The sequence below is a fragment of the Callospermophilus lateralis genome, chromosome 17 (genome assembly GCF_048772815.1).
Source record: "Callospermophilus lateralis isolate mCalLat2 chromosome 17, mCalLat2.hap1, whole genome shotgun sequence".
NCBI lineage: Eukaryota > Metazoa > Chordata > Mammalia > Rodentia > Sciuridae > Callospermophilus > Callospermophilus lateralis.
The window spans coordinates 50,741,002-50,763,748 of record NC_135321.1 but is presented as its reverse complement, the minus strand read 5'-3'; the positions used below and the strand labels follow the sequence as shown (position 1 = coordinate 50,763,748).

The window sequence follows — 22,747 nt, the reverse complement described above, 5'->3', positions numbered from 1 at the left end:
GCTTCCAAAATGGAAGACTTTCCTTTAATGAAAGTTTTTGTTCTTTCAGTTATTAGAGGGCAAATTCAATGAATGCAGGGTTATAATCATGATAAGAATTAATCACCATTTACAGTGAAGCTTTATTCCAAAGACAACCTACCCGTATTTAATTGAAACTGCAATATTTTTATCTCATAAACAACTTTCACATGTTTGCATTGAAGAGAAATGTTTATGACATATCCCAAATTTTAAGTATCTCAAAATTTACTAAGTCCACAAACCTTACTGTAAATGCACTTTCCAAAGACACATGATCATCTTGAAATGAAACTTGGCAATAGCGCATATCTTTTACAGATGTTGGTACTTGTACATCAGGAAGCAGACCCTGTAGCAAGTGTTCTTTGTTAATCTCAGGAGTCCAATTAACCTAGAAAATAATAGCATTATTTAAGAATATAGAGTCTAATTTGTTTAAAGCACTAACCCCAAGGAGAGACAGAGTCCTTTTATGTCAAAAATGATTCTGGTTATTTAGTAGGATGACAGGGGGAAAAAAAAGTATTGTCTTTGCTGTTATTGTGCCATAACTTTCAGTGTAATAAAAAAAATTAAGTTCTTACTTTAGAACTCTGCCACAAAATTATCCCCACTGTCATTATTATTTAAAACTACAAGAAAAAGAGGGAAAAAACCCTATAGCTCAGATAATGTGATCAATTCAGAGAAGTATAAAGGCTCTGAATGAGACCTGGGTGGACCTTTATATAGCAAGATGAGAAAAAGAAAGTCATATCCATTAATGTAATTTCCTTTCTGGTCATCTTTTGGTCTTAATCTCTTCTTGGATGTTTTAAGCTCTAAATTTTATATTCTTTGAATTATTTATTACTTAATTCATACTTCTTCAAATTGATTATGCTACTCTGTCGTACTTTTAAATTGAATCCTTTTAAGAATTTTTAGCTTAACATTCTCTCTATTTTCAGCCTTCTGTAGTTGTGATTTTTATTTATTTTATTTTATTTTTTTAAGAGAGAGAGGAGAGAGAGAGAATTTTTTTAATATTTATTTTTTAGTTTTCGGCGGACACAACATCTTTGTTTGTATGTGGTGCTGAGGATGAACCCGGGCCGCACGCATGCTAGGCGAGTGCGCTAACGCTTGAGCCACGTCCCCAGCCTCAAAGTAGTTGTGATTTTTAAATCATCAATATCCTAATATTGTTTTATAGTATATGCTACTAGACGGAGGCAAGCAGGAATTATATAGAAAGGACAAAGCCTTTCTCTCTTATCCCAGCTGTGCTGCCCTCTCAATTCAAACTGATTTCCCTCAATCTTGGCTTAATTCTCTAAAGACTACAAAACCTCTGTAAAAATTATACATTTAACTTAAGAAAACAGTAGTATTCACTCTCTTTCCAGTTATTCTGGCAAGCAAAGAAAACTGCTGTATTTTTAAAGTATTTATGTACTTCTTCACATATGCATTACTGTTTATATTTTGCTACTTGTTTTAGGCTCCTTTCTTTTTAAATGGGTTACTAATGAAGTTTGAGTGTTGTGCCTCTAATTCCATTTTCCCCATAAGCTTTGTGATTTTTACTGCATGGTTCTGGATGGCACAGTGCATTTGAGGAATGCCCATGTCTCATTATGGCAGAACTCACTGGACTTTGAAAGAAGCAAGCATAAATTGCCCAATATAATTTCAGTCAACCAAAAGGAGAATGCCACAGAGCTGTCTAATTTATATGGTGAAAATTTTATGTGAGGGCTGGGATTGTTGCTCAGTGGTAGAGTGTTTGCCTAGCACGGGCGGGAGCTGGGTTCGATCCTCTGCACCACATAAAAATAAAAGGCATTGTGTTGTGTCCATCTATACCTGAGGAATGAATATTTTTTAAAAATGTATGTGGTAAAAAATAGTAATATGTTCCATATAGTAGCATATACTATAAGACAATATTAGGATATTGATGATTTAAAAATCACAACTACAGAAGGCTGAAAGTAGACAAAATATTAATAAATTTTGTTCCCTGTTCATTGATATGTTGTTTTACCATGCACATTCAATCCAATCTAAGTTTAAAGTTAGATTTATATGATAGCTATATCAATCTCAAATGGCCAATAAAGGTTCTGTAGTTAACAATATTATTTCACTGATGGCTTTTCAACACTTCCATTTGTTTAATACCTTCAGAATAACTATAAATACAATGCATGGGAAAAGGCAGAAATTACGACTGCAGATTTACATTTGATGAAACAGTATATAACTAAATAAAATGCCAAAACCTAAAAATTTTGATTAAGGGTCAAAATAATTTTTCTAAGTACAACTTTCTCACATGTGAATCACCTGCATTTCAGTACAGTCCTTGAAAAAACTTTCTCAGCCCAGAATTTTAAATAATAGTCATTTTCTCTAAGTTGCTTCTTAGAGACTACCCATAAAACTTCTTGCTTATGCTCCACCTTCTTGCATGGTGGTGCACAACTGGAATTCTAGTGACTTGGGAGACTGAGGGCAGGGAGATCACAAGTTCCAAGACAGCCTCAGCAACTTAGTGAGACCTTGTCACAAAACAAAATATAAAAAGGTTTGCAGAATGTGGCTCAGTGGTTAAGCACTCCTGGGTTCCATCTCCATACCCCACCCCTCCAAAATCAAACCAAAATAAAAAAACTTCTTGCAAGTAACCAATTTGAGATACTTACTTTAATTTTTTCTGTTAAAGCTGATGTTATGTTGATTTCTCTTTCTCCTTCATCATACATTTGAAAAATAAGATTACGCATAATATCTCCTGCTATCCAATTAACCTCATCCTGATGCTTGATCTGGATTGCCTTTTGTCCCTCTACACTAAATATCTGAAGTCGGGCAACATGGCTACTAGGAAGCAACTTGATTGTCTTCTCCACAGGTGACACATCTTTACAGCTCTAGGAAGAGAGAAAAATACAATCATGTACTTAGTGGCATTTCCACTAAAAACTTAAAAAATTTAGTAGTGAAATCCATTACACTGCTGAAGAATTTAGTTTCAAAATTATGGATGATCATCATAAATACTGTTACACTTACAGGGTTTGTCATTAAGTTTGTTATATTATTAATAATTCCATGTTTTACACCATCAAGTTATAAATAGCCTTGGTTACATTCTTAAAACCAATAATAAGTATATTTGTACTAAAAGAATTTCTTCCCCCTCATTTCTGAATTTGTTTTAAAAGTACTGTAAACTTATAAATTTTTTACTATGTCACAGATTCAGTGACCATCACTTGAAAGTTATTAAACAATTTATTATTTAATTATAATGGGTTACCATTGAAGCTTTCTATATTTTACCAGTTGATAACACACTGGGTAAATGAACATAGAAACCTGGATGCATAAAGCCAAAGAAACCTAGATGAACTGAACGCTGAACTGATCAATATATTGGAAAAATATTAATTATTATTAGCATGCCAGTGTTCCACAGATCAGTGAAGAACTGGTTTATGCTATATAAATTGATTTTAAGTACACAAAAATATGACATCATTATTTCATAATCTCACTACATTCCACAGCATACACTAAGTTTAAAATAAGCTTAACTCTAAAATACTTTTTACCTTTACCTTGTTTAATTCATCTCCTTCTTCATCTAGTTGCAGCCATTCCTATGGAAATCCATTCAAGTGACTGATAATATATTTAAAATTTGTACTTCATTGACTATCAGGCAATCTATTAGAAATTTATCTTACTTGCTTGACTCCTTAAACTCTGAGGAATTGCCTTTGGCTAAGATTTTGTAATTGCCCATTAGAAAATATACCTTGGTATTTGTTATAAGTGATTTGGACTCTTGGTCTTCTACCTACTGCTATTTTTTAGTATTCACATAACTCCTACTTATTACTCTTGCCTCCAAGTTCAGATTCTTCTCCAAGTCCTGTACTTCCTGACCTTCTAGAAGATAGTTTGCTCAAAAATATGTTGTCTATACTAATGCATAAAAGAAATGAATAAGACTTATCAAATATAATCAGCTTGAAAACAAGAATAAAACTCAGAAATCTTCTTCTGATTAAAAAAATGCAAGTACTACCTTTTACTCTATGAGGCTCAAGATTACTAATAATTATTGTATAATCGGCAGACAAGTATGAGTTAATAAATTGATTAGGTTATCTGCCAATCATATCGATTACTAAGAAATCACATTTAAGTTAGGCATAGTGGTGCATGCCTGTAATCACAGCAGATTGGGACGCTGTGGCAGGATTGTAAATTCAAGGCCAGCCTCAGCAATTTAGGGAGGTCCTAAGCAACTTAGTGATCCCCTCTCTCAAGATGAAAAATAAAAAGGGCTAGAAATGTGGCTCAGTGGTTAAATGCCCCTAGGTTCAATTCATGCCGTGCATACACACACACACACACACACACACACACACACACACACACACGGGGGGGGGGGGGATCACATTTACATATTTTATTTATTTGTTATCCCATTCAGCAATACTGCCTGTTTATAGTGCCCTCCTCCATCATGTCTTCACCATCAGCCAGGATGCATTTCCAATAAGAACTATTCTATAAGTAGATTATACAGGTTATAAAAAAATCCTTTAATGTGGAAATACTAATAAAAAACTATATATTTATAAAAAATAGTATAAATCTGTTAAAGACTAATTGTTTTAACAATCAATAATATTAATAAATAATGACAACTTACAGGTATTTCAATTTTTGCTTTAAGTGTCTGGTCTTTTTTAATATTCTGAACATGAATTGCAGATCCTGTTAAAATACTGGTTCCAGAACTACTGCAATCCACTGTGTAGACTGGAAGGTTTGGAGCACCTGAAAACTATAAGGAGGATGAAAAATAATTCAAAACCCTAACAAATGTAACTGAGTATTTAATAATTAATCAAAATTTCCAATGATTCACTATAGTTACTATTTATGGGTATAAACTGGAAAATTCTAAATTCAAAATTCTACAGAATTAGCCAGGCATGGTGATGTAGACCTATAATCAGAATGACACGGGAGAATCTCAAGTTCAAGGACATCCTCAGCAACTTAGTGAGACACTGTCTCAAGATAAAAAATAAAGAGGAACTGGCAATGTAGCTCAGCGGTACAGTACCCTGGGTTTAATCCCAGGTCCCAAACTAAACAAATAAATGAATAAATAAATAAATAAACAATCCAGAGAAGTTTTGTACATAACGAATAATTTTCTACAATGCTAAGTAAAAGTTATTTCTTTTAGAAGGAAAACCAATATTCTCAATCACTAGTCTTTTCTTTTTTACTACGCTTTGTTGGGTTTCCTTTCCGTTTCTGTAGTCTTTTTACCCACCTTCATTTATCCATCCACTGCTAATCCTGACAGACATTTGTATTTGGCCTGTACAAATAAAATACTTCATCTTAAATGGGGATGAAAGAAAGGGAGAAGAGAGGAGGAAACTTTCATCCACAAATCTCTTTCTGAAACTGGGCAAAGCTGGTGTCTTTCATTTCAAGCTGGTGTCATTTCATCTTAGCAATAAGAGCTCCCACAAATTTCTCCACGGAACAATCATGTTAAGACTTACTATAAAGTAGTTTAAAAATGTAGTTATTGCCATTTACTACTACCATGGGATTTAAAATAAGCCTATAAGTATTCTTGTCTCACAATAAGCTTACCTTACAATGGACAATCAGTTTTGGTTGTGCTGTTATGTTGTCTGATTCATCTAGAACTTCCACCTGAAATGGGAAAGCTGTTCCATTTTCTATAACTAAAATTTCAGAATCAGGTTTCACTTTCAAATGACGAGGGGGACCTAAGAGAAAATCATACAATAAAATACACCGGTTTTAAAAACTCAAGTGCTGAAACATCAAAAGAAACAATGATTTGATATTTTATAAATAATACAATCAAGCAAAAGCTAAGCAATGTACAAGCTTAATAATTTCTGTCTCCAAAACGCATAGATTCTACATGTGATGAAAGCTGTCTCAACTATATAATAAAAATGTCTGATGTCTAGGCTTAGTTTTATGCTAGAAACTATGACAATGATAACTCATGCTAGAAATCATCTGAGTAGATAAAATCTTAAAAGGATTGAGGTACAAAAAGTATTCAAGAAGAAAAATTAAATTTTATCAAACTACTTTTTATTTGTGATCTTTAACTTTACACAATATCTGACTTCTCAAGCACAAATAATGATAGGCTCTTTTCAGGCATTCAAAAGATGAGTTCTTGTATTGATATAACCAAGTGATTTACTTATTATATTGCTCACTACTTCCAATGTCCATAAGCAAGTTATACCACAAGTTTCCTGGAAGATTAGTAAAAAAAAGGGTTTATACCTCTGCAGTATACTGATTTTACTCCATAATCACTAATATTTTAAAATTCAATCTGTGTTAAATACTGGTAAATCCACCCATATAAAGATAGTCATTAGAAACACTTATTTTACTTTGTAATAATGTTAATATTTTATTTACTACATGTGCCAGGCACTGTGTTAAGTTTTAATTAAGCACTATTCTAACTGTAAATCTCACAATAATCTAAATGAAGAAGGTACTATTATCAGATCCATTTTATAGATGAGAAAACAACTACATATAATTAACCTAAGGATTAAATAAGGAATATACTTAATCCAGAGAGATTAAATATTTTGTCAAGGACATGAGTAGCTGACTCAGATTTAAATTATAGTTTGTAATTTTAAACCTCTTGACACTTTTTTCACCATACCATCTATTTCCTTTTTACCATTTTTGCTCTCAAATTCCAAAAACAATGCAGAAACATCTAATTTTACTAAGAATTTTAGTGCCCAAATCTATACTGTTTAGCTAACCTCTATAATAAAGCATAACAAGTACTTAATTAACACAATTTTTTTCTTATACTTCTACCAGTGTACCAATTTTCACTTCTTTTTCAATGAATGCTTGGAGGAAAATTCATATAATTTGAATTTGTGAAAGCCAATAAAAAAATTTATTCCCTTTTGCTTAAAAATAGTACAAAAGGTAACAAAAGAAGATATGATTAAGGTTTGTTAATATCAGAGCTAAACCTTTCAAGTGAAGTACTCTAAGTGTTTCACGAGTATAGGCAGTTCTCACATTGCACAGTACTGATAATGAAAACTCATGCACTCTGTCTTCCAATCAGTTACAAAAGACCAGCAAGGGAGAACTACCTTTACTAACTTTTGAATTCTCACAACAGCCCTTTGAGAGCATATATTTCATTTTATATGTAAAGAAACTGAGGCACAGGATCAAGTGTAACCTAAATACAAATTCAAAACGGCTGCTTCTAGAATAAATTCTTTAAATCTCCACAGCAGATTGCCTCTCAAATTAGTCAGCATTTTCTATCTTATGTAATTTTTATGTAATTTTAGTTTTTTGCGTTGTCAATATCAAATTAAATAAATAAAATCAGAAACTTCTCTTCTTAAAATATAAAAGAGTTGTATCATGAAAAAAATAAAGAACAGCACAGTTTTTAACATAAAGCTAATAACTATATACCTAGGAAAAATTACCTAAAACACTGTCAATATTCAAAATTTTCTCCTAAGACTATTTTTAGAACTTCACTAACGTATTCATACATGTTTTCCTTTTTACTGGTCATTTCTGTCAGTGCTATTTGACAATACAAATGTATTTTCAAGATTTATATCATTACCAACCTGCCCCAAACTCCAACTTTCTACTATCATCACAAGTTTTAAGAATATCATTTAAAATAAGTTATTAGATATATTTCTTAAAATATTACCAGGCAGTAATCTAATTTTCAAAATCTGTGAGTCTTCTTTTAAACCTGGCAGAATAACCTTCAGGTTAAAATTCTGTTGGGGAAAAAAAAATGAAAAAAAAAATTAAACTCAATATCAATCAAAGTCCTTTATTTACATGTACAAATATGCCACAGTGACACTAATTGAATTCTGTATCATTAAAATATAACATATAAAAAAGAAACTGAAAGTACCAGAAAAAAATTAAACCAAATTCAAATACATACTTGGTTCATTGTCTCAATTCTGATTTGTTTTTTACTTTTATTTCCTTACCATTATAGAAATCTATTTGCTAATGTTATCATATATTTAAAAGAGACTCAAAAGGAAAAATTTGATTTATCTGGCTTTCTTGTAGACAAGTATCTTTAAACTCAAAAAGTCAACTGTGAATAATTATTTCAATCAAAGATGAATATTACAAAAATGAGAAATTTAATAAGTAGAAAAAAATCTAGAAATTCCTAAATGTAGTGTAGTATTTTAGATTAGATTCTGAACAAAAAATTACTAATTACTTGATACATTTGAATAAAGACTGTAGTTCTTTTACTTATATCAGTGTTAACTTTCTGTCATTGATAAATATGAGGTTTTTAAAGATGTTTATAGAGTAACTTTCTATATAACTACTATATTTAAACTCCTCTGAAAATCTAAAGCTATTTAAAAATAAAAGTTTTTTTAAATATAGTAATCTTTTTAGCAAGTTTATATTACTAATGTTTAAATGTGTCATGAGTTTCTATTTCTGGAAAACTTTCATTCAGAAAGATGTGCAGCATGTGCCTGTGCTCCCAGTTACTTGTAAGATGAGGCTAGACCAGGCAACTTAGCTACAAAATAGTATATACTAAGTTGAATCCCTTATCCAAATGCTTGGGACCAAAGTGTTTTGTATTTTGAAATATTTGCATATACATAAAGAGGGATGAGATCCAACTCTGAACACAAAATTCATTTACGTTTCATGTACACCTTATATACATAGTCTGAAGATAATTTTATACAATGTTTTTCGTGTGCTCATGTTTTCACTATAATCTATCAATTGAGGTCAGGTGTGGAATTTTCTACATTGTGGCATCATATATGCTTCAAAAAGCTTCAGATATTGGAACATTTCTGATTGGGGATGTACTGTCTGCAATACATGAAGAAATTCACATGCTCTATTTAAAATTTATTTTATTTTCCCATGGTTGGGAATTGAACCCAGGCTTTATACATGCTACTCTACCAATGAGCTATATATACCCCCAATCCCAACATGCTCTTTTGAAAATCATACTGGGGGTGGGGAAGAGGAGCAGTACCCAGGATTTAACCCAGAAGCACTTAACCACTCAGCCACATCCCTACCCCATTTTTATGTTTTATTTAGAGAGAGGGTCTCACTCTTAAGCTTAGAGGCTTAAGGCTGGCTTTGAACTCACAATCCTCCTGTCCCACTGTGCCCAGTATGGTAGGGATAGATAGCCCCATCTAATAGGAATAATTTTAAGTATATACTAAAGGTAAATGGTATAGTATTTAAAAAGGTAATAAATTATTTAAGGTATTAGCTACAATAGTCTCTAATAGCTACTATATAGACCTAATTGAAAAGGTACCTTATGTAGTTTATGTATTTTCCTTTCTTAACCATATCCCTAACCAAATACCTTCACCTGAATACCAAACCAATTATATTTAAAGGCATAAGCTTAAGTTTCTCAGACTTCTATCATTTTTGTTGTAAGAAAAAATACTATAAAATGAACAGAAAAAAGAGAAAAAACAATGTTCCACTGGATAACTGTTGAAAAAAATGAAGATAAAGACAGTAGAAAAACATCTAATTCACAAATTTTAAAAAACTACAGTAATGATGGTGCCAATTTTTCTTAAAAATAAAACTAGTAAGTAAAGTGACATGATGCTAATTAATTCCTAACTACTCAATAATACTATCTAGTGTTGTTTAAAAAAACAGCTCATTTGATATTAAATTTCCAATTTCATTTTTACTATAGAAGAAACAAATGACAAGTATTATAACATTTATGTATAATGCTTACCTTGCCTTGACAAGAATTTACAGGACCCTTAACTGTAACACCACGAATTATACAATTTGGTCCTTTGGTTATTTCTTCATAATGTAAAGATAAGCCACTGGAAAAAAATAAGTATTTTAAAAAGTTTTCCTCTATTACCTATGAATAAGGTGCAAATATGACATTGGCATGTTTAATTCACTTTAGTAATAAATAATTTTTTTCTTGGTATTAGGAGTGCTTAACCACTGAGTCACATCCTTAGATCTTTTATTTATTTTTATTTTTAGGTACTGGGGACTGAACTCAGGGGCACTCAACCACTAAGACACATGTCCAGCCCTATTTTTGTATTTATTTAGAGACAGGGTCTCCCTGAGTTGCTTATAATGCCTTGTTTTTGCTGAAGCTGGCTTCGAACTTTCGATCCTACTGCCTTAGTCTCCAGGGTGGCTAGGATTACAGGCATGTACCACTGTGCTGAAATAACAAAATAATATTAAAATATGAGGTGATAAACAGAACACTTATTTTGTTGGAATGAAATAAATAGAATGAAGGGTTGCCTACCTACAATCAAATATAAAGTCAATTAAGATCCTTAAATCCCACTTTTCAATTTTTGTTTAATTAACCAATTTATTTGATGGTACTAGGGATTGAACTAAGGGTGCGCTAACACTAAGCAACAACCCAAAGTCTTTTATTTTCAAACGGGGTGTCTCACTAAGTTGCCCTGGCTAGTCTTGATCTTACAGTCCTTAGCCTCCCGAGTAGTTGGGATTTTATAGGTACGTACTACTACACCTGGCTCCCACAGAAAACTGATCCAGCAAGCATTTATAAGCATAGATAAACACAGTAAAAAATTTAAACTCAGGTTAAGGATATCTTGAGCATTTGTTATGAATTCTTTGAAATCTTTCATCCAGTTGAATTTTGGAGAATTTCTGGAACCTATTAAAATTATTGGCAATTTTAGAAAAAGTCTAAATAACCAGAGTCTTGCCATGATGTAAGCTGGTTAAAATATATGGAGAGATCCCCTAATCTACTGTTATGAGCAACTTGATTCCTAAGTCAGCTTCAACCAACCACATGTAGACCTATTGACTAACATTTCACTCTCAGGTAAGAAAAGGGGGAAAAAAATTAAAAATACACCATGATGGAGGAAAAGGCCTAATTTTCTGAAGCATTTTTAATATAAGTATTTAATATAATATAAGTACTTTTGAATAGACTGGAAGATTTAAAAATGACAACAATTTAAGGATCTTTTCTTCTAAAATATTTAATTTTTAGGTGGAGATGGACACAACACAATGCCTTTATTTTTATGTGGTGCTAAGGATGGAACCCGGGTCCTGCCAGTGCTAAGTGAGCGTTCTACCACTGAGTCACAATCCCAGCCCCAATTTAAGGATCTTAATTGACTTTATATTTGATTGTAGGTAGGCAACACCTTCATTCTATTTGTTTCATTCCAACAAAATAAGTGTTCCAATAAGCACAGCAGAGGAGGCTGATTTTGTAGACAAGGAATAAAGCAAGCAGAAACAAAAATAAAAGGCAAGTTACTTTCCCTGTAAGAAAAGGATAAGAAGACAGAATGATAGGGAAATAACTAGTTAACATCAGATTATTTCCTGTTACTTTTTTTGTGTGAGGATTATGATCAAAGGAACTTCATTATCATGCCAATTTAAACAGGCTTGCATGGGAAATGTGGATGGTATTCTCTCTAATCCTAGTTTCTCAGAAATTTAGATCACTTGTTGACTGGGACTTTAAGATGAATAACTCCATTTTGATTTTTAGCTTGGTTTGTTGGGGCCTACAGCATAACCCTAGTCCAAAACTCTGATTCCCATGATTTTTATTTAACAATAAGCCTTGTTTGAAGGAAAAAAAAAAAAAAAAAGTAAAAGTGCCATACAAGATAATAACTCTCTAGGAAAGGTAGCATGTTAAACACATCTATTTTCATTGTCTCTTAAAATCTCACTAATATTGAAAGCAAAGGTTTTCTTTTATTTATTATTAAAAGCAAACATAAGGAAAAGGTAGGAAAAAAAAAAAAAAAACAAGGACACCAAATTTTCTTCTTCTTTTTTGAGTACCAAGGAATGAACCCAGGGGTGCTTAACACTGAGCCACATTCTAGACCTTTTTATTTTGAGATCAGATCTCACTAAGTTACGGACTTGGCTTTGAACTCACAATCCTACTGCCTCAGTCCCCCAAACCACTGGGATTACGGTCTTGTGCCAACATGCACGGCTAACGACAGCAAATCTTATTTGCTAAAACGTAGGGTAGACAAGGGGAATTAATTTCCAGGTACCACTCAGGAACTGGTAGTACTAGGAGTCTTTAGAAACTGGAGTAAAGGATAACATTAAAGAGTGAAGGCTGGGGGTGTGGCTAAGTGGTAGAGTGCTTGCCTAGCATGTGTGAGGCACTGTAAAAAAAAAAAAAGTTCATCCACAACTTAAAAAAAGAAAAGAAAGTGATGGAAGTTTAGATCCTAAATTTCCCCTCTCCACTTCTGGCAGATGACTGGAAGACTGCTCTTTGAAAAGGTTAAAATCAAAGATTGATAAACTAGGAGCAGCAGATTAACTGAAGGAGAGAAAAAGGAATGGAAAGGATAATTCTAAATGAATGCACGTAGATTCTGAAAACCCCCCATTTATCCAATTCCCACTCTAGCTCTGTTCTTTGACTGGCTTGGAATTACAGAGATCAAAGATTTTTCTTTAAGGAAACTACCCAACCCAAGGGGTGAAAAAAGACCTAAAAGACTCACAACCAGGTTCTTCCTTACTCCCAACAAAGTTCCCCAGACAGATAATCCCATAGTGGAGCTACCAGTTCAATAACTTCTACTTCCAGATTCATCCATTCACATTTCAGTTCTCTACTTATTTATTAGGCTGGGGATGTGGTTCAATGGTAGATGGCTTGCCTGACATATATGAGGCATTGTGTTCAATCCTCAGTGCGGCAAAAAACAAATAAAAAAGAATTACTTACTTACAAGCATATGGTCAATGACTACCATATATCTGAAGAAAAGAGAGTAGGAAAAAAAAATAAAAAGCAACTAACTTGGGGAAAACAGTGTCTGTATAGATAAAAGATCTACCATTTACTTATGAGTGAAAAAACATTACATTCATAAAACAAGAATAGGCTCTTTAAAATAACATTCAGAAAACCAGGACAAATTCTTGGAAATCAAAAAATGTGATCGCAGAAAGAAAAATTCTCAATGGAAAGGGTATACAGATAAGTTGAGAAAATCCATCAGAAAATACAAATATAAAATGATTGAGAAAATTAAGAAAATCAGAGAGTCGTCCCAGAAGGTTCAATATTCAATAAATGAGGATCCTACAAAGAGAAAACAGGATGACAGATGATCAGAATAAAGTACTTAAAAAAAAAGTAAGAGACCTATAAAAAGACAAAGCACTGTAAAATTTCACAGTGAATGAAACTGAGAATGAAAAGTAGATTTTATAAGCTTTGAGAGAGAAAGAACAGGAAACATGTAAAAGGAACAAAAATACGTTTAAATTTATCAGGGATGTTATCAAGTAAAAATGAATCAAGTATAATGCTTTTATAATTCTGATGGAAAAAGTTTCTGACTTATAATTTAATCTATCATATCAGAATAAAAGAAAAACATTTCACAGAAGAATTTTTACTTCACATGAACCCTTTCCTCAGGAAACCAAGGAAGGATGTGCTTCAGCAAATACAAAGGGGCATGAGATTTTTTTTTTTTTTTAAATATTGCAGATCCATGAAAGGATCCAAATCCTTAATAAAATAAAACTAATATAGTTTCACAACTCTGGAGTATTTCTTTAAGCACCAAGAACCATCTCCTTGAAATGTAATGAAAGAAGATAATGTCCTACTTTCCATTAGTCTGGGAGAACATGGGATGAATTTCAACTGTTTTGTGATTCCAAATTGCAAATCCTACCTTCTGTCATAAAGATGCCACAAATTTTTACAATTTTCTCTTGAAAGCATGAATGTAATGGGTTGTATTCCTCTTAAGAGTAAAATTCCTACCTGGGCATGGTAGTGCATACATCTAATCCCAGCTACATGAAAGGCTAAGGCAGGAAGATCAGTAGTTCAAAGCCAGCCTGTGCAGCTCAGTCAGATCCTGTCTCAAAAGACCTTTACTCGCATGGATGAATCCCTAGGTACCACCAACAAAGAGCAGGAGGGGTGGGTAAGATTTCTTTGTATTCACAAATCTGTTTTTTGTTTTTTTTAGTGGTGGTGGTTGTTTTTGGTACCAGAGATTGAATCAGAGGTACTTAACCTCAGGCCACATCCCCAGCAACTATTTTAATTTAATTTTGAGACAAGTGTCTCACTAGGTTGCTTACAGTCTTATTAAGTTGCTGACTGGCTTTGAACCTGCAATCCTTCTGTCTCAGCCACTCCCCTTCACCTCCTAGCTGCTGGGATTATAGCAATGTGCCACCAAACTGGGCTACAAATCTCTTTAGCTTGGCTGCTTTGGTCGCATGCTGGTTTAATGTTATGTATATAACTTTTTTCTTTCTCTTCTACCTTTGTTAAGAAGTTTTCTAGGTTAGGAAAAGGTTTTTTTGGTTTAATTATTTCCCAAACACAGAAGACAGACAAAGGAAGTCCCCTGGATGAAAATGGAAGAAGATTACAGAAAGAAAACTGTCAAAGCATAGAAACATTTACTCCAGACTAGTCCTTATCACATGCTCAAAGGGAACCGTCTCCAAGGATATGAAACCAATGGACTATCTGTGTACCTAAAATGTACTTCCCTCTCCCCTCCCAGTTCTGGGGATTGAATCCAGAGGTTCTTCTTCTTCTTCTTATTATTATTATTATTATTGACAGAATCTCGCTAAGTTACTGAGGTTGTCCTTGAACTTGCAATCCTCCTCCCTCAAGTCTCCTGGGTTGCTGAGACTACAGGTGTGTGTCCCAAGCCTGGCTACATCTAAATATCTTGAAAAGAAACTAGACAATTGTAAAAGACAATTTCAGAGTTTAGGTAATAAGCTTAGGAAACAACAACAACAAAAAAGTACAGTAACAACACAGTAGTAACACTGACTAGAATTTATATTACTATTATATAGTAAATACTAAATATTGATCAAACCAGAATATAACTTCACTAAAGAAAGAGGAAACAAGACAGATACTTATTTTAAAGGAGTTGACAATAAGACAGTATGTCCTAATCTTCCATAGCCATTAAATAGAGATAACACCTAAAACTGAAGAATCAAGGTCCAATATAAAATTTACTTAGATATATGGTAAGAATCAAGCAAGAAAGCTGAAAGAGGTTCTCTGAGAAGTAAATCATGGTTAAAGTAGAAAGGGATGGAAGCCCTTTGGGGTTTTTTTACCCTCAGTACTGGGAAAATACTGACTGGGTTTTTAATTTTAATTTTGATACAAGGTCTTGCTAAATTCCCCAGGCTGCCTTGAACTTATGATTCTCCTGCCTCAGCCTTTTGAATCCTTAGGATTGTAGACATGTGCCACCATGCCCATTGACTTAACTTGATTCTTTAAGGCATATACATGAATAATTTATTTAAAAAATTAAATAACTCTGAAAACAAGGAACCCACCCATTTAATAGTCATCCTCTCTTGACGATAAATTCACATTATCATGTCACCAAGACATTTTTAAATGTCCAAAATCATAACTATCACTATGTGTGTATATATGAGGAAGACTTCATAAATAAGAGTATCCTACCATAGATAAAGTAGAAGTTATAAAAGATTAAGAGGTATGGATACATGCATTAATATTATCATTTGTGGGCTGTGGTTGTGGCTTGGTGGTACAGTGCTTGCCTAGCATGTGTGAGGCACTGGGTTCGATCCTTAGCACAACATAAAAATAAATAAAATATTGTGTCCATCTACAACTAAAAAAAAAAATCTTTTAAAGATGCTTTAAATATTATTCATTTGTAATTAGATACCTTTACTGTTTTATTATTTAAAAATACATGTTTATTGAAATCTTCCAGTGCTATTTAATATTCAAATGAATATAATGTCAAAAAGACAAAAAAATGACCTTTTACAACTTAAAGGAACATAAAACAACAAAAAATTCATTCTGATTTTCTTTTATAAGTAGATATTGCTTTTCAAGAATTTCACCAAGGCATATTCTAGATATAGCTCTATTTCACTAGTCTATGAGCTTCTGGAAGGCAAATGTCCTTTTTATTAATTTCTATTATTTTAGCTACCAGGTACATGTTCAAATAACTAAAAGTGAAAGTTCCACCACAAGGGGAAAAATACATAGAGACAATAAAAGGAAGTATACATGAAAAGATGGCACAGGCCTGGGGATGTAAGCTTAGAGGTAGAGTACTTGCCTAGCATGCATAAGGTTTTATTTAGGTTTGAGCCCTAGCATCATAAAAATAAAACAAGAAATGGGTACAAAAAGAGAATTTTGGCAGCTAATGCAAAATTATTATTATTATTATGTTTTATAAATAAACAACTGCTTAGAATCACAAGTTATCCTCTTAAGACTCTTTTTTCAGGAATTTCTTACTAAGCATCTCAAAAAAAGTAATAGGAAATAATGAACATATTCAATGGCATCAACTGACATACTATTAAGAGCTATTTTTTGATATAGGGCAATTATATCATTCAAAAAGGGCTATTAAGTACAGGCAAATTTTAAGGAAGAACAGGAAATATCAATTTCACTGCTTAAAACACCAAAATAAATTACAATCCCATCAAGTTTGAATGGCATAACTTCTAAATAAACAAGAACTAAAAAAAATTGCCAGGAAGACATCATATCATACTTGCAAAAGGAATGGATTAAGACCTATATATGACATTGCAGTCTCAGAAGAGAGTTTGGGCCAAATAAATCATCAAACGTCAGAAAATTCACCAAACATTTTAAATGACAACATTGAAATTAACCTCTCAGAAATAATTTAAGCTTAGAAAAAGAAGAATGAATGGTTAGTAAATATAAAAAGATGAATAAATCAATATTTCAAATTACCTTGCTTCAAGAACTGGCTGAATATCAGTTATTAGTTGGCTGGTATGACCAAATTCATCCTGAAATTCCAAAGGGATGTTGAATGGAACTCCAACACGAAAAGGAGAATCCAGAAGACCAAAAGAAAATTTCTCTGGCTTGCCCTCTTTAACAAAAATAAAGATTAAAAAAGAAAGAAAGAAAGAAAGAAGGTAAATTCATAGGTCAGAAAATTCAATGGAGGTAAGAAACAGACATTCATATATGGGGAGTTAGACTATGATAAAGATGGCATTTTAAATCTGTGTAAATTTTAACTACTATTAACAATCCATACGGGAAAGTAAAATTAGAACTTTGTCACACAACATATATAAAAGTAAAAGTACAGGTAGAAATAGATGTTTATCTCAGAAACTAGAATATGATGAAGAATGTTTTTAAGTTTAATCACAAGAAAAAATTTCTAAGGCAAAAAACACAATATACTGAACAGCTATAAAAGGATTTGATGAGTTTAACAGAGAAGCTGATTATGAGAAATTATTTGTAAAGCATGCAATGAAGAATTAAAATTCAGAATACATTTAAAATCTCCTATAAATCAGCTATTTTCTCTCTCTCTCTCTCTCTTTTTTCCCTTGTGCTGGGGACCTAACCTAGGGCCTCATGGTAAACTTGTGTTCTACCACTGATACCTTAACACAGCTATTCTAAAAGCGTGGTCTCTAGTAGTTTTCACCATCCCTAGGATACATTAGAAATGCAAATGCTACAGCCTACCCCCAAACATGCTGAAGCAAAAACTGGGGTAGAGGGCGCAGCATAATAAGCACTCTGGTTCAGATACAAACTCATGTGAGAATCACAGCTCTAAACTATTAAAATGGGTAATGCAAATAAATAAGCTTTCAGGTGATATACAATGTCCAATAAAGGCTAGAAGAGGTACACAAACTCAAAATTAGAGAAATCAAGGCTGGGGTTGCAGTTCAGTGGCAAAGCGTTTTGACAAGTAGCATGTGTGAGGTGCTAGGTTCGATCCTTAGCACCACATAAAAGTAAAAAAAAAAAAAAAAAAAAAGGCATTTTGACCATCTACAACTACAAAAAGAAAAAAAAAATTAGAGAAATCACCTGACCCGCAATTTGTCTAAATAAATACATAGGGGTTTGACAAATAAGTAGGTGGGAAAAGAATTCTTATCATCTGTTGATTAGGGTATGATCTACATAGCCTTTTGAGAATTTGTTGTACCTAGAGAAATTCTAGCATATGTACATAAAACAGAATAACTTTTATAGCCAAAAAACTGGAAACAACCTAAATGAATCATCAATAGGAAACTGCTAAAACTACAGGAAATCTATACTTTAAAATATGTTTCACTGTATTAAAAGAACATGGTATATTTCTATGTACAAAAAATAAATGATCTTTAAAAAAAAAAAGAAAATTCTGCTAGTGATCCTTCTAATCAAAGAAAACAAGGTGATCACAGGCTCTTAAATCAGTCCTTTCCAAAACCCCATAATGACACTTTGGACTTGTTTGTTTTGGGTAGAGGGGCACTAGGGATCAAACCCTGGGTACTTCACCACAGAGCTAAATCCCCAGGCGTTTCTTATTTTTTTGACAGGGTCTCACTAAGTTGCTGAGGCTGGGCTTGAACTCATGATCTTCCTGTCTGAGGCTTGCAAATCATTGGGATTATAAACATATGCCACTGCACACGGCTTAGACTTTTTTTTTTTTTTTTTTTAAAGGGAACTAAACTTACAAAAACATCACATAAGAAAAAAGATAATAGTGGGTTGGGGTTGGAATTGTGGCTCAGTGGCAGAGCATTAGCCTCACACATATGAGGCACTGGGTTCCATCCTCAGCACCACATAAAAATAAACAAAAAAAGATATTGTGTCCATGTATAACTAAAAAAAAAAAAAATTTTTTTAAAGACAACAGCAACGAAATTTGAAAGCTGAAGAACATATGGGCAAATGTAACTGTCTCACCAGAAAAATCTAAGAAAATAAATTTCTCAGATGACAATAAACTTGAGACTCAATTGAAGTCACACTCCAGGACACCCAAAATTCTTAGAAATGGTTGTATAAATCTGTTGTGAAATTGGAATAAATTTGGAAGATTTGTTGAAGTCTGCTGAAGACACAGTATCTCAAATGCCCTATCTCTAAAAGTGAGGGCCAAATATTTTCCTCATCCCTGGCAAAAGATGATTTATTCTCTAAAGAAGGAAAAGGGCAAGTCTAAGGAATGAGGGACAAAGCGCTAATAAAAGTGTCATAGTTAATAGAAAAATCAACCGAAAGATTATGTATTAAATCTGAGATACCACTGCCAACAGTCTTCCGCAGCTTGGCTCCCAAAATGCTAGCAACCAGATTGTTACTTTCCCAGGAGGAAGCTGGAAGGTTCCACGTTGAGGAGACTGACCAGAGAGAAGACCTAAAAATCCTTATAATTTCCCCCAACAAAATACATGTTTCCTAAATACCCCATTCTTAAATGTGAGCAAATGACTAATTATATAAAACAGCATTTCATATAACAGAGCAAACAGGCAAAAAGCAACATGGAGAAAACAAGTATTAAAGATAAGTTATACTCTGTGTATGTATAATTTGCCAAAATACATTCTACAATTATGAATAACTAAAAAGAATAAAAATAAAAAAGACTGGGGCTGGGATGGTGGCTCAGTGTAGAGCACTTGCCTCACATGTGAGGCACTGGGTTCAATTCTCAGGGCGGCATATAAATAAATGAATAAAATAAAGGTCCATCAACAACTAAAGAATTAAAAATATATAAATTTAAATAAGATTAAAGAAAAGTTCCTAATGTTATTGATAGCTTCAGAGAAGTAATAAAAGTAGTGAATTCATCAAATAGGAAGAGAATGCTTGGAAAAAGAGATAACCAGATAATAAGGAAAGTTAGAAACTAAAAAATAACAGCAAAGAAAAAACTCAATTAAAAGTGTAGAATATTAGGGGTGGGGTTGTAGCTCAGTGGTAGAGTGCTTGCCTGGCATGTGTGGGGCACTGGGTTTGATTCTCAGCACCACATACAAATAAATAAAATACAGGTCCATCAACAATTTAAAAAAAAAAAGTGTAAAATATCAAGGCAATCTCAAATTAAGTAGAAAAATAAAACCAAGAGATGAAAAATTAAAAAAAAAAAAAAAAGAAAATTAGTATATCTTCCAGGCAATTCACCATCTTAATATTAGATTTTTTTGTGGGGGGTAGGTACTGGGGATTGAGCTCAGGGGCACTTAGCCACTGAGCCACATCCCCAGCCCTAATCTGTATTTTGTTTAGAGTTAGGGTCTCACTGAGTTGCTTAGTGCCTTGCTGTTGCTGAGGCTGCCTTTGAACCTGAGATCCTTCTGTCTCAGCCTTCTGAGCCACAGCGATTACAAGTGTGCGCAATATTAGATATTATAGAAAGAAAGGAGAGTAGGAAATCAAATAGTTTAAGAAAAATCCCTAGAAAATAAAACAGGAATTTCATGACTAAAAGGGATATGAGGAATATAGCAAGTGGATAAAAAAAATTCATATCAAGTCATACATTTATTCCTCAAATACCTAAGGTCATGCAAAAAGTTATAAGTCAAAACAGCTTTACATTTTATCAGTAACAATTCAAAGTAAAAAACAAATGACATTTTTAAAATTAAAAATATGATCAAGTAGAATTATAAAATCATTTAAAAATCAAGATGGCTACTCAACTGTCCAACATCTTTTATTTGATTATCTTATCTTCCCGTGATTTAAAAATTACATATTAGTGTTTTCCTTACCTTTAACAGAGAATTTAATTGCTTTAGATGGTAGTGGTCTTCCTGCATAGGTATCTGCATTACTTTCATTAAGTACAACTTGCAATTTCAATGTGTAATTTCCCAACTTTTGAATATTTTCTGAATATGAAGAAATTAAAAATCTAGTCAATATAATACATAACTGTAACTGTATCTACCTTCACACACACACACACACACATACACACACACAATTTTTCCTTTTAAGACAAGACTTTCACCATGTTCTAGGCTAGTCTCAAACTAAAGTGATCCTCCCACCTCATTCTGCAGAGTAGCTGTCACCACAGGTGTGTGCCATCACGGCTAGCATCCTCCCCTTCCACCCTCAGTGGCACTAGAGATTAAACTCAGGGCCTTACACATGCTAGACAAAACACTGAGCTACATTCTTAGTGCCTGATACATATTATTAACATTCGGAATAAGAACTCACCCATTTTTTTAAACCAGTAAGGCCATTTTCCTCCATGTTGACTAATATGAGAAATGATTTCTTTATTTCCACTTGAAGCTTAATAAAAGAAAAAAAATATTGTCTTGAGAAATTGAGAATATGAGATATCACAAAAGCATCAAATACAGTTATCTCTACTTAAAGTACATTTTATGTTTATTTATTTTTAAAATTTACTTATTTTTTATTCCAATTTGTTATATATGACAGTAGAATGCCTTAAAGTAGATTTTAAAAATGATTTTAGAGCTTCAAAAGACCTCACACAATGCAAGGGAACATTCATTTAGCTCATTAATATCTTAATTTCAAATCTTTAATTTATTTTGTATAATATTTTATTTTTTTTAAATAAAATTGACTGGTACAAAGAAAATAACTTTCCTTAAAAAATTTTCTCCAAAATTAAAATGGCATAGTTTATTGATAAAACTTATCTCTAAGATGTATTATTCAGAGAAAAAAGCAAGGAACATGTATTGCTAAGAATTATAAAAGAAAAGCAGAAAAGCTAGGCCAAAAACAAATAAAATGGCTTACATGAAGAGAAAAGAGGAAAACAGAATAGAGTGGTGACATGACTCTCTGAAATAGTCCTTGTTACTTCTTGTCCATTTTGGAATTAGATAAAAAGGATTGGGAATGTAGTTCCAAAGTAGAGATACCCTGGACTCTATTCCCAGTACTGAGGGGAAAAATTAAAATAAGGCAGTTTATAAACAAAATCAAACTGTGTATGAAATAGGTGACATGAACACATGAATTCAGAATGCCTTTTTTTTTTTTTTGACTATTTACAAAGAAAAATATTTTAAGGAAAAAGAAGTCAAATTTAATTCAATAGTCTTTAAGGGACTTGGGTTGTGGCTCAGCAGGAGACTGCTTGGCTAGCACACGCGAGACACTAGGTTCAATCCTCAGCACCACATAAAAATAAACAAATAAAGGTATTGTGTCCAACAACAATTAAAAAAATATTTAAAACCAACCAAACAAAAAAAGAATCAAGATGTTGGAGCCATGAATATAAGCTCCAGCGTAGAGCTCAGTGGTAGCTCCCGGCCCTTATTATTTTTTAATATTGAGACATGTTTCTCTCGATTCAACCTCTGCAGTAGATGGGATTATAGGCTTGAGCCGCTATGCCTGGTCTAATTCTGCTTTGGAATATTCAATATTAAAAACTTTACATAAATTACAAAATGAACAATAAATAACAAGGATTATTTTAGAGAAGTCATACCAACCCTCTATTCTGTTTTCATCCTCCCTCTTTATTAGTTTTTGGATTAGCTTTTCTGTTTTTCTTTTATAATTCTAAGCATGCCAAGGCTTAGGTTTAATCCCTAATACTGGGGGAAAAGAAAAAAAAAAACAAAACTCAAAAAGATTTTTCAACCTAAAAGAAAGGAAATACAAGTATAAAAGAAAAGTATTTAAGTAAAAACATAAAATATC

At 32.8% G+C, this 22,747-nt stretch overlaps 1 protein-coding gene across 1 annotated transcript in view; it reads right to left on the bottom strand.

The window, feature by feature from the left end:
- Smchd1 (structural maintenance of chromosomes flexible hinge domain containing 1) overlaps positions 1-22,747 on the bottom strand; it is a 149,632-nt gene that overhangs the window by 63,247 nt on the left and 63,638 nt on the right. The window contains exons 18-26 of the mRNA XM_076836989.1: positions 21,269-21,346; positions 20,812-20,931; positions 16,994-17,138; positions 9,917-10,013; positions 7,832-7,904; positions 5,707-5,846; positions 4,739-4,873; positions 2,715-2,942; positions 267-415 (exon numbers count right to left, since the gene is read on the bottom strand). Coding sequence (XP_076693104.1) covers positions 267-415; positions 2,715-2,942; positions 4,739-4,873; positions 5,707-5,846; positions 7,832-7,904; positions 9,917-10,013; positions 16,994-17,138; positions 20,812-20,931; positions 21,269-21,346 — 1,165 coding nt within the window. The remainder of the gene's footprint in view (positions 1-266; positions 416-2,714; positions 2,943-4,738; positions 4,874-5,706; positions 5,847-7,831; positions 7,905-9,916; positions 10,014-16,993; positions 17,139-20,811; positions 20,932-21,268; positions 21,347-22,747) is intronic.